This window comes from Populus alba, chromosome 4 (genome assembly GCF_005239225.2).
Source record: "Populus alba chromosome 4, ASM523922v2, whole genome shotgun sequence".
Classification (NCBI taxonomy): Eukaryota; Viridiplantae; Streptophyta; class Magnoliopsida; order Malpighiales; family Salicaceae; genus Populus; species Populus alba.
The window spans coordinates 15,834,755-15,847,390 of NC_133287.1; the positions used below are offsets into that span (position 1 = coordinate 15,834,755).

At 34.2% G+C, this 12,636-nt stretch overlaps 1 protein-coding gene across 1 annotated transcript; it reads right to left on the reverse strand.

The window, feature by feature from the left end:
• Positions 1 to 3,290: 3,290 nt before the first annotated feature.
• Positions 3,291 to 4,858, reverse strand: LOC118050697 (probable carboxylesterase 1). Its single transcript, XM_035061119.2, has one exon. The coding sequence runs from the start codon at positions 4,731 to 4,733 to the stop codon at positions 3,789 to 3,791; it is 945 nt and encodes a 314-aa protein (XP_034917010.1). The 5' UTR covers positions 4,734 to 4,858; the 3' UTR covers positions 3,291 to 3,788.
• Between the last annotated feature and the right edge of the window lie 7,778 nt (positions 4,859 to 12,636).

The window sequence follows — 12,636 nt, forward strand, 5'->3', positions numbered from 1 at the left end:
CAAGGCCAAATAGTCAAAACGAACAATATTGCTTAGTGGTTGCTGGTACTCATTTGATTTTGGCCATAGCAAATTGTCAGAAGCATTTGTATACATTTTGTTGGCTCAAATACTAACGAGCAAACAATGCTCCCTGCCGAGACGGATGCCCTCCGTTTGTGGCTATTGCTTCCTTGCAGACGAGTGCGAATAAAATGTCAAAACGATAGTAGTTGAGCAATGCTTACACATGCATGCATAGACACACGTAATAAATCAAACACCTACATGTCACGACACTCCAATTCTTTGATCGATCGATCGATCGATCACAGGGTTCAATCGGAATTCTGGAAAACCAACGTTGATGTCACAAAATATGTAGAAATGGCTGCCATAGAATGGTATAATATACCCCTCATAGCTCCAGGTGTAGATATACTCCCGATTTCTCACCACAAAACAGCCTTGTAAAATAGAGATGCATGTAAAATTGTTTTTTTATAACCATACACTTAGTTTTCTTCTCTTTTCCATTCCATTCCATTCTTTCATTCATTCGTTTTTGGGAGTTTAATGCACTTCAGTCTTTTTCGAATACTTGACGCACTTCTTCAAAATTAAGCGGTTCGTGTGTGCTAGTTTAATGGAAATATTATCATATATTAAGCGTCATAATCAACGTTTATACTCCATCTATGTATCATGAATTTGTTGGAGGTCCTCGTTCCTCCGAGCCTGATTATCTGACACATGTCACGGAATGTGAAACCCATTGATACATGGGCTGGCCACCCTTATCTCTATGTAATATATAGATGTGGTCATGGATCAGTCTGCCGGCCTAGTTGCCAAAAGGGTGTTAGGTAGAGCTATTTTGTTAGCATATTAGAAAAACGATCGATTCGAGAATTGTCAAACACAAATTCTTGCGTCTTAGACTTCCTCCACAAGACTAGGTCGTCGCTCTCAATCTCTAGGGTTCCTCTCTTCCACACACACACATTTGTAGTTTTCGTAGCTTCGGGACAGTGCAAATTAAACTGGCAAGGATAAAATTGAGGATATGGCTTTCCGTTTTGGCTAATTCCTTGGTTTTGTGTTTGGCCCCTTGTTGGTTTTCAACTCGGTTGTAGTCTAGAGGCCATTGGAAGTATTGATCTTGTGTTCCGCCTCCTGTTCTATGGCTTCTGGCTGTCAGATCTCTAATTTTTGGTGTGGGGGACTACTGTTTCTGTCTTGTTTTTATATCATCTATCCTACATAAACAAATAAATCATTTTTCATTTAAAATTATTTTAAAAAATAATAATTTTTGAAACATTTAAAACAATTATATCTTAAATAATTTCAAATTAAGATATTTTTTTGAATTTAAAAAAAAAATTCTTAAACATATTCAAAAACAATTATTGACCAAGCATTTTCAAAATTTATCAAAGGTTTTTTTTTTTGTTTCTTAAACATCATTGAAAATTCTAATTAATGAATAGGTATTATCATAATTCTTTCTTTTTCATGAAATTTAATTTAAGAAATATTAACTTGGTTATTACTAAAACATTTCCAACATCTTTTTATTTTTTAAGCATTTTCAAAATTTTAAGTGGTGGCCATCTTACAAATTTAATGCAATTTAATCAGTCAAGAACCTTTTTGTCAAATTGAATTGAGGAAAACTACTTCAAATCGTGTTGTGCGGACTTTAAAATGTCATGAAGAGCAGCTATTTGTTATCGGAGTATCGTATAAAATAACCTTGTAGTTTTTCTTTTTGATTGAGTTCGCGTGAAGGGGGAAATAGTTAGTTGTAAGAATTCATGAACAATTATAATCATTTTCACTATAAGAGTTGAAGATCAAGGATGTCCTTCATCAAATTCAATCTCTTATATCACGAGCCATTTCTCTATAGTGCTTCATTGATTCTCAGTTCACCAGAAATCAGCTCAACTGTTATCACTACAGAGAACACTCTTCCACGCACCACGCTTTTCTTCTATCGACTAGAAGATGGCATGTTCTATCCCATGTATTTTAGAATTTTTATTTTTCATTTTGTTGAAAAAAAAAGTGTATTTTTGAACGAAAACCAAGATTGAATATGGGTTCTTTGGCTAAAGTAATATATATTTTTAATGATGTTTCAAAATTCAAAATATATAAATAACATGTTATTTAATGTTTTGGATTATGGTTAATTAATATGTTCAAGTACTTGTCTTTAGCCTTAGGAATTCCATAGTTTTTGTAAAAACTTGAGTACCTATAAAAACAGTTTCAATCGGGGGACTTAAAGATACTCTAATGGTAAAGTCAGTATATATGATAAATGCAATAAATATCTTAAAAAGCCTTAAATTTAAGGAACAATGATGTTTGTTCTTGAGTTTTAAGTGGGTTAATATTTTGAAATTTATAAAAGCTTATCATACAAAATCAAAAGTTACGAACTCTTATTTAGATAGTTTAAAGGGTATTTATACACCCTGAACCTTGTCGTTTTTAAAGAAGAAAAGAATTAAAAAGTGATTTGCTTATGACAATATTAATGAGAAACAAATATCCCTTATATATATGAGACTGTAATTATAGTAAGTCTCTTAAGAGATTTTGTATACATCTATGAGTATAAGAAAATTATTACATCAAAATGAATTATTATTCTAGATGGAAAGGCATGATAGTTTATCATACCTTTATTACTTTTATTTTAGGAGATCGTCTAGAATCAGACACGTAACCTTAAAACTTGGTAATGATTGAATTCAAATATTTTGGGTCTGGTATATTTATCAGATCCATATTTTATCGGGTTTGGCTAGCTATTAAGTCCAAATTCTTTAGGTTTTGTATGTTTAGCAAATCACCTGCACTGCCTTAAAGTAGGCTGACTCCCAAGTCCAAACTTTTTAAATCTGGCATGTTTATCATATCCGTACTATATTGTGTCGTCACCAAGGGATTGATGGGTAACCAAAAGTTAATAAACCTCAACGATCCTTCTCCGTTCAATTTTAGGAAGGCCGTATACACTCGGGTTGTTACATTTATGAGAAATTTGTTTCTTGCAGCTTTCTTTGGATTAAAACGGAGATCATAGCATGAGTTCCAAATCAAGCTTGAGGGATTTTCTTCTGTCTCTTTCTTTATTTTTTTAAGACAAGGTTCAAGTTTGGTTCTTGAAAGCTTTTGATTTGAGCATGTGAAGCCAACGACGTCATTGCTAGGGCTTTTTTCTTGTAAGAAAAAATGAATGCAATAAAATTTATTAACCACTAAATAATAAGGAAATAGGTAGAAGAGAATAATAGCTACGAAAAGGAGGAGTTTACAAATAACAAAGAGAACAGATAAAGCTATAACAGCTCCAAATTCTTGCAAACAAGACAGAAAGATTCCACTTCACTACACCAACAGGTATCCAAATTTATAGCACCAAACAGCTAATGAAGTCAAGAAACCTACATCTACCGAACTCCATAACGAGCAAAAAAGGACTCTAACAGCAGACAATATAGAGTACCAGATGAAACATCTTGATTTAGGCGTACCAGCAGCATATATATAGATCAAAACATGGAGTACAGATAGGTCTATAACTACAGGCTGGAAACAATCCCAGGAGACCAAATACAAATATAGCAAGTGGTGATGGAAGAAAGTGAAAGACAAGGTACAAAACAGTTATCAAGATCATCCTTGCACAGATGTAATAACTTTAAGACAGTCCGAACAGTAGAGTAGCTTATCCCATAGTACATAGAGACTGGTATCAATCTTACTTTTTCCCTTGACGTGATCAGTCATCAAATCTTGCTTGTCCAACTGATGATTACAGGTTCTTGGTTAATAAAAGAAACCAGCCGTTTCATCATATCCAAAGCTTGCTCACAACGAGGCTTTAACAAATGGAACACATGCCCTACTCCATCGTGTTCCACCATCTCGACATTTCCTTCCCACCCACATTTCTTCAACTCTTCGTAATAAGACCTGCCAGCATTTTTCAATTTATCCCTTCCAGCTAAAAAAACCAATACCCTCTCACACCCAGTAGTAGCCATATCCTCTGCAGCAGGTTTGAATCTAGAATCCTTCAGCCCACCATTTCTAGGACACAGATAGAACCACATTTTATCAAGTTTTGACCCCAGAAAAAATGGATGCATCAGAATCATCCCGGCCAACTTCATCTCTGGTAGCACTGATCTAATGCGAACTGCCAAGTTATAGGCTATGTTTGCCCCAGCACTATCACCTGCCAGAAAAACCCGGCTGAAATCTCCATGAATATTTAACCATGGTTCTGGTCCATGCCCGTTTGCATGGGATGCCACCCACCGGAGGGATGTCCATGAGTCCTCGTAGCCCGTGGGTATAGGGTGCTCCGGTGCTAACCTGTACTCGATGGAGACAGCAATGACATTAGCCTCTGTTACAATAGAAGCAACATATTTTTGGTAAATCGGGTCAAAGGGGGATCTTAGTGCAAACCCGCCTCCATGAATATAAATAAGAACTGGGAGTTTACTATTAAGTTTGGTCGTTTGGGGCATGAAAATACGGGCAGATATAGGAGGTTCGGTTGTGATAAGAACATCTTTAGATTGAAGACTAGTGGGTAGTTCATGGGAAGGTGGAACTTTGATAATAGGCACACATCTCTCTATGTAGCCATGTTTGTATATTTTGAAGAAGGGCGAGAAATCATAGGCTATCTCACCGTCGTTGAACTTCACGATCTCCATCATTTCAATAAAATAATGCAAGTAATAAAACGTTGCCTACGCAAAGGCAATCCCGATGGTCATATATAGAGAAAAGAATGAACTAAGAAGATGGCAACAACCAGAAATCACTTAAGATATGTGGTCAACAGTGTGCCAGCTACTGAAATATATTCGATTTGGAGGCTTTAACTCCGATGGTGAGTTACCGATAGAACTTCGAACCACACGTAACGTTATAAACTAGTTGTTTGCTTATATTTTTATTTTAAAAAAAAAATTATATATAAAATTTTCTTAATATATTTCTGTAATTTAGAAAATTTAATTATAAATCAAAAAATTTTATGCATAGATATAATTAAATAAATTGATAACTAAAAGTACTAATAAATAAATAAAAAGAACAAAAAATTAAAATTGAAAAATTAAAAAATTAGTTTAAATTAAGATATTTAATCTCACAAAACAGGACATTTACCCGATTATGTTTGTTAAATTTTATTTATTAAAATATTTTTATCCAATTAAATAATAATATAAATAAACAAACATACTAAATTACTTTAATAAAAAAAATATTATGCAATGCTACAGATATTAGAAATATTATTTGAAAATAAATATTTTTATTTTCAAAATAAAGTTCATCTTTACAAAAGATTAAAAAAATATAAAAAATCAGAATCTCTTCAAAAATTAAACACACACAAAATAATTAAAAAAAACTCTATCAAAAAATCTTAAATAAGCAAATAAAAATTCACAAATGAATGATATTAATTAAAACATAAATATAAAAATTATTTTAAAAAATATATGTTGAAAAAAGGTATCAATAAAAAAAAATTAGAAGAAAAAAATAGCATTCTAGGAGTTGTGGCTTAATTTGTCAAACCTATAATTCGGATCATGGACTCAACTAGATTAAATAATCTTTTTATTTTCATATATATATATATAACAAAACAGGAACAGGACCAATTACAATCCAAAAATAAACCTAAACATTGTAAAACAAAAAAAAGCTAGAAACACAGGTCTAGGGCCCAGCACACCTGGGCCATTGCAAGGAAAAGCGTGGGCGTGTGAGTGAGCCTTCAAGCCCAGGTTCTCGCACTTGGACTTGGTTTTATTTTTTATTTTTTAAAGAGGCAAAACGACGTGTAACACCCAGATTCTGGCCATCATAGTGGTTAATAAAAAATTAGGGCATAACCTTTGTTCTTTAAAAAAAAAAACTAATTTTTAAGTTATTTCAAGGAACACTTACACATCAATTCATCTACTCAAAATACCTAAAAATGGTCTCAAATCTGAAATCAAACCGGGTTAGATTCTCCTTAATTTGGATCTATTTTTTTTTACAATACCGAGATTCTAAAACAACAACATCAAGCCTCTCTTGATTCATGGAAAATCTATTTTGTGTTGTAGTAATCCAATTATTGACCCCCTATTTTTGTATATATTTAAAAAATAGAAAATTCCAAAACAAAATATGTCATTTCAATGCTAGTTAGATCATTTTGTTATTTTTCTTCATTTTTATTTAATTCTTGTTTGTCAAAACATCTTGAAAATCATTAAAAAAAAATTACAAAATGTAACAGCACTACCACACCCGGACATCACGGCAACCGATTAAAATTATTCAAATGGAAAAATGAACAAATATTTGACATCTTGTTCTTTGGGGGCACATGTCCAATTCAAGGGGTCACCACTTAATATTATGATAACTAGAAACCCTAACTTGTCAACAGAGATTATATGGTATGGAACTGATTACGTGAAAGAAAAGATATTATTACCTTTGTTGTAACCCTTTTTTAGGTCCCCACGCAAAATAAGAAAAAAATATATATAAACAGACAAAAAAGAAGAGAAGAGAAAGAAAACCGAAAGGAGGAGGAGAAAAGAAGAAGAGAGAACGAAACAAAAACAAAGGAAAGGGAGAAAAACACAGAGAAGCAGAGGAGAGAAGAAGATGGACCGCCACCAGGAACCACTGCCATCACTGGCCATCATTGACGACTGAGGCTGCGTTTCACTTCTCCAGATAGACACTCTACCCCTTTTTATTTTGCTTTCATTTCTTCCCTCGCCATGCAGGACGTGCACGATGCACGTCTCTGCAGGCGAGGTGAAGTTGGTTACTTTTCTCATGCAGAATAACCAACTGATGTGGGCTCATCTAAGCCCAACCCATGGATCTTGGGTCAAGTCCGATACAGCCCAATAATGGTGGGTCGAATCCGGCCTAGCAAAACAAACATAAAAAATATTTTTTTTTTTTTTGCATATAGCCAAGTCTCAAAGCTAAAAAAAACTCATATTGTGTCTTTTTCATACACCAAGAAAAAAATGTTTTAGCATGCATTTTGGCTTTAATAACCAATTTATTAAAGTCAAGAGAATATTGGCCAAATTTTCAAAAACAACAAAAATTTTATTTATCTTTTAGTATTTGGAGTACGACATTACACATAATACATATTTCGGATGTTAAATTATGTTTGTGGTTGTTAGAACAGTTAGGTTTTACCCCATTAAGATAAGAACAGCCTTATTAAAAAGGGCTTTTCTTAACCTTTTAAACGGACCAACAATTAGAAAACGCAACCAAAAACCTTAGATTTTATCAGACAATAAAGCAATACAGCTTATCTTAGATATGACATATCTGGGATACTAATACCTTTCATTTATGCAACCAGTCTTTTTACCCCATCTCTGAGATCAGTTAAGGTTCATAGTGACCAAAATACTAGGTAGCGACTCTCATTTCATAATTTACTAATAAGAGACAAGAATTCCTCGTATCTCCATATTTACCAAATAAACTTACATATACCTAAGAGGGTGGACGATCATCGCGATGCCGCACACATACGACAACCTTTTAAGCGTCCTATATGAGACAAGTTACATTGCTGGTCTTGTCTTAGATTGCTAAAAGTTTGTTTTTCTCTTTTTTTTTTTCTATAATGTTTCTAACTCTGGTGTTAGTGAACATTTACCTACGAATGTTTCCAAATCTGGTATTGGTAAATATTGCACAAACCCAAAAAAAAATGATATACTTGACTTTGATGCTAGTGAATAAGTTTGCAAGATTCAGATTTTTTCATTCAAGAAGAAACAAAAAAAATTTATGCCTTTCTCTTTTTGTTCACCTTTTTTATGTACTATTTTTAGAAAAGAATTAAAAAAAAATTGTACAACATATTTACATTTAACAGTAATGGTTCGTAGATTGAGCATATAGCATAAACAAATAATGCACAAGAAAAATAAATAAAACAAAGCGCAAGGAGCTTGTAAATAAATCAACAAAGATTCCTAAAATTTTCTAGAATTTTTTTATATAAAAAAATGACTCTTTTAGCTAAATATCAAAACATAAAAGGAATAAAATACATTGGAAAGACATAAGAGTGTGTTTAGTTAAACATACCCTTAGCCAAAAGTAGCTTGGGTCGAATGGACTTGAGGCCCAGAATCAACCTATTTTTTTTTACTAGATTAGATCTAGCCTAGCTATATAGGATGGGCCGAATCCAACTAGCCCGGCCCCTTTTTTTTTCCGCAGGTGTGCATGGACTTATTGCCACGCCTGATACAGTCACCTTGTTAATTAAAAATACATAGAGAGGGAAAACAAAACACCTACCTCTGCAGCTTGAAGAAAATGGCGCAGCGTTGAAAAGCTTTCCTTCTGCACTTCCCCTCGTTCTTCTTGTTTGTGGACTTTGCTTCCTTTTCTGTCTTCCTTTTTTTGGTTTTAGTTTTACTATCTCCCGGTATCTCTCTCTCCTCTTTGTGTTTTTTTTTTTCTTTCTTCTCTTTGTTATTCTTCTTTCGTCTGTTCTCCTCTGCCTTTTATCGGCTTTTCTCGTGAAAGGCTGATCCTTATCTTCTCCGGGCACTGATCTTCATGTGGAGATAGAATTTGAGACTCCATGTTTTGGTAGGATTGGGACACCAACAGTCCCACCCATGCCGGACTGTTGGTGGCGCTTTCCTTAGGGCTTAATGGAGTTTTGTGGGACGAAAGAAAACCAAAAACGTGAATTACCTTGATTGTGTTGTTGGTTAGGATGGGGACTCCCTCATTTCTCCCTTTTTCCATTTTATTGGAGACGGTGCTTCCGGCTTAGAGGAAGAAGAAGAAGAAGAAGAAGAAACAATGCGTTATGAAAACAGCGTCGTTTCGGTTCTTGAAATGCCCATTTTCAATTTGGTCCTTGAAGTTTTAAAATTTTCAATTCAAGCCCCTGATCGTTTAATTTCAAGATTTAACCTTCTTAAAATTATATTTTAAATTGTGTTTGGTATTGCGGTAACTGTTGTGGTTGTGATTTGAAAAAAAAATTTTTTATATAAAAATTACTTTTAGTTGAGGTTGGTTTTAGAAAAAATATATGTTTGGTTAAAAACTTAAAATTGTGGTTGAAATTGAGGTTGAACAAAAAGTAGTTTAATGTGTTTGGTTAAAAATGTTTTTTAAATTAAAATTATAAAAAAACTAAAAAAGATATATTAATATTGAATGATTTTTAATTGAAATATTGTACATTTAACTACTGCTATTACATTATAAAATAAACAATACTTTATATAAATTATTTTTTATTGTTTAATTAATCTATTTGCAATTTCATCATGTACAAAATCCATTCGACAAGGACTGCAGTTTTCAATGGCTTCCTGAGCGTGAAACAACATCAGGTAAAATATCATCAAGAACAAAATTGGGAACTGCGATCAAATTTGGAAATTGCTACGTCATTATATAATCTCCTTCTAATATAATTATATAGTGTCATTGAATAAGGTTGGATTTTGAAAGGAGAAATTCAAAATTCAAATACGCACAGTAGTGGAGTCTTGTGGATCTAGGTTTTGAAAGTTTTGGCAAGAGGCCCATATGGAGAAGATTCAGAGTAATATGTTTGTTATGTTATAAATGAATAACCTATTGATTTCTTGTCAATGCAACCTAGAAATTTAGATTAATCTTTGCACTTTGGATGCCATCTTACAAGGTAATTTTCCACAATCCTAAATTGGATCCTGAGTGTAGACTGGGCTCATTATCTTCTACTTGGATTTTTTTTTTTTTTTTGACAGGATCTACTTGGATTTTCCTTGTTTTACCTCTCCCGATTTTCTTTATTGCTCTTGATAAGGGATCTAATATTTTTAGCAAGTGATCAGCATTCAATAAACTTGGGTCTGCTCTTCTTTTTCATCATAAGCTTGCTCTTTCCCTTTCTGGTTTACTGTAGTTTTCCTTTATTCTCCATTGTTCACGTTAACAGTGGAGAAGTTGTTGTTCTCAAAGCACATAAATTGTGCTTTTGTTAAACCTACGACACAGCCATAATTTATGGTGGGTCTTATCAAAATAAAACTATACTTTTTGCTTAACCAAACAACAATATGCGTGGCTGCATGTGAACCTTACATAGCCACAGTACCAAACAACCACTTAGTGAGTCCAAATAAAAAAATAAAAATAAAAAACCAAAATTTTAGATAGAAATATAAAAAAAGGTTTGAGATAACGCAAAAGTTAGAAATCAATGAAATTAAAGAGCTTAATTGAAGAAACAAATCAAAATTGGGAGTTAGATTGGTTAAAATTGCATATTCTTAGAAGCCAATGATGAATTTGCAACAAGTAAATTAATTTGGAGGTCTAAATTTATTCAATTAAGGATGCAATTAAAAAGAAAAAGGGGACATAGGACAAATCAGGTTGAAAGTGCAAGAATTTGGAAAGAAAGAATTAATTTGAAAAGATGAAAAGATAAATTTGAGGAATTAAATTGAGAGAGAATTCAAGATTTAACCTACTTGATTAAAATTGGGAAAATTCAAAACACGAGAACTGTAATGAAAAGGATAAAAACTCCCAAGGACCAATTGACTATTTATATAAATTCATTTCAGTCCCACTTGTTTTAATCCAGTCTAATTCAATCCATTTAATTAGATTTAATCGAATTTGACTCATTGATTGTTATCCAATTTAGTCCAATTGTTTCCAATTAATTTAATTCAGCCCACTTCAGACCCCTGATTTTGTCCAATTGATACAATTTAGTCCAAAAGCCAGATTAAACCCTAAGATCCAGCAATTAATTTTCAAATCTTTTGGTCATTAAACCCAAATGCAATCTCCTTGATTCCCAGCCTTAGAATCCCAGAATTCCATCAATCACAATTGAAAAACCAGATTCCTAGCATTCAAATCCCAAACTTTCAGCTTTGCTCCCCATTTAAACATCAGCACAGGCAAGAACACGGAGGGGGACGATACACAACTCACACAATAAAAAAAAAAAAAAAAAAAACTAGAGGGCCTTTCCTTCAACAAAAAGATCACCTACCAACACTGGAAAATTTTCCAGTTTCCCTTCCACCCTAAGCTTTCATCACCATCCTCTCAAGCCACCAAATCAGTACCAACAATCCAGCCATAAACCATTGCAGATTAACCATCACCATGAAATTTCAACACTGACCCTCCTTCCAAACCACCACAGACCGCCATCACCGTCCCATCTCTTCAAACTGAAACCACTCACCCAGCCTAAGCCTCCACCTATCGTAGTCCTGCACCCAAACCTTGTGTCTCCCAACCAAACACTCAAACCAAAACAGCACCAACACAGTTGCCTCTCCATTTTCCCAATCATCAACCACCCACGGCTGATCCAGCAACAGCAGCCCCTCATCGTGAAAGCCACCCATCCATTCACCTCTGTTTTCGGCCAAACACAGCTGTCCCTCCATTTTCTCCAGCAGCTCCGCCATCCACAGCTATTCCAGCAACAGCAACAGCAACAGCAACCCAAGACCTCATCCTCCCAACAAAAACCGTCACTTTCACCCCCATCCCTCCACCGTGGCCATTAGCCAACAGCCCCTGTTCTAGCCACCCCAACAATCCCATCACAAAGACTCGCCCTTTCCTCGTGACAGCAACGCTGTCCACAGCAACCCACGTCAGTCACCACAGCCCAGCACCAAAACCAGTAAACCCAACCATCTCATCTTCCAAACCATCGGATCTACACAACACCAGCAGCCTGCACAGACCCATTTCCCTCTCCCTCTCGGTTCAACTAACCAGCCACCCCTCAACAACCACAAGAACCATCCACAGCAGCGTCGCCCCTCCTGCCACCACCGCTCCAGTATTTCTCTCCTCACTAGCATAGAAAGTAAAAACCCGATACCAGTAACCCAAAATCAACATAAGCAGCCTCGGAGAAGTCACAAGCCACTCCAAAAGCCATTGGAAATAAATGGGTCAAGGCTCAAATCTCTTTAAAGCTAATAGTTAGGTTTTAAGCCCAACTCTTATTATCCATAGAAGTTTAAAGCCTAATTTTTTTTTTATTCATATGGATCCAAAGCTCCTTCTTAACAATTTTGATGTAATTTTATTTTAGAAATTATATCATTTTTCATAGAAAGTATTTTGATTGAGCGAAAGAGAATAAATTGAATGATTTTTGTTCAACTCTTCACAAATTGCATCATTGATGAAGTTGTATTAAACTTTAGACATATTAGGCTTTTTTTAAATTGAGTGTTAGGCTAGTAACTGACTTGTAAAACTAATCTTTCTATGAAAACTCTTCGAATGTTTAAATTAGCAAAAAATAAAAGGAATATATATATATAATAGTGTTTGTATGCCAAAGTGAGTTTGAAGTGAGCATATATAAGCATGAGTGGCTTATCTTAAGGACCTCTCTTTTTATATGGTGTCGTATGGTATTTATAGCTACCAAATAAGACATAGCTTACCTTGTGGAGATCTTACCTGGTAGGGCGCAAAAACAATAACAATGAGTATATGTTTCTCTAGAAAGTTATGTATTTTATTGGTATGCCACACTTAACA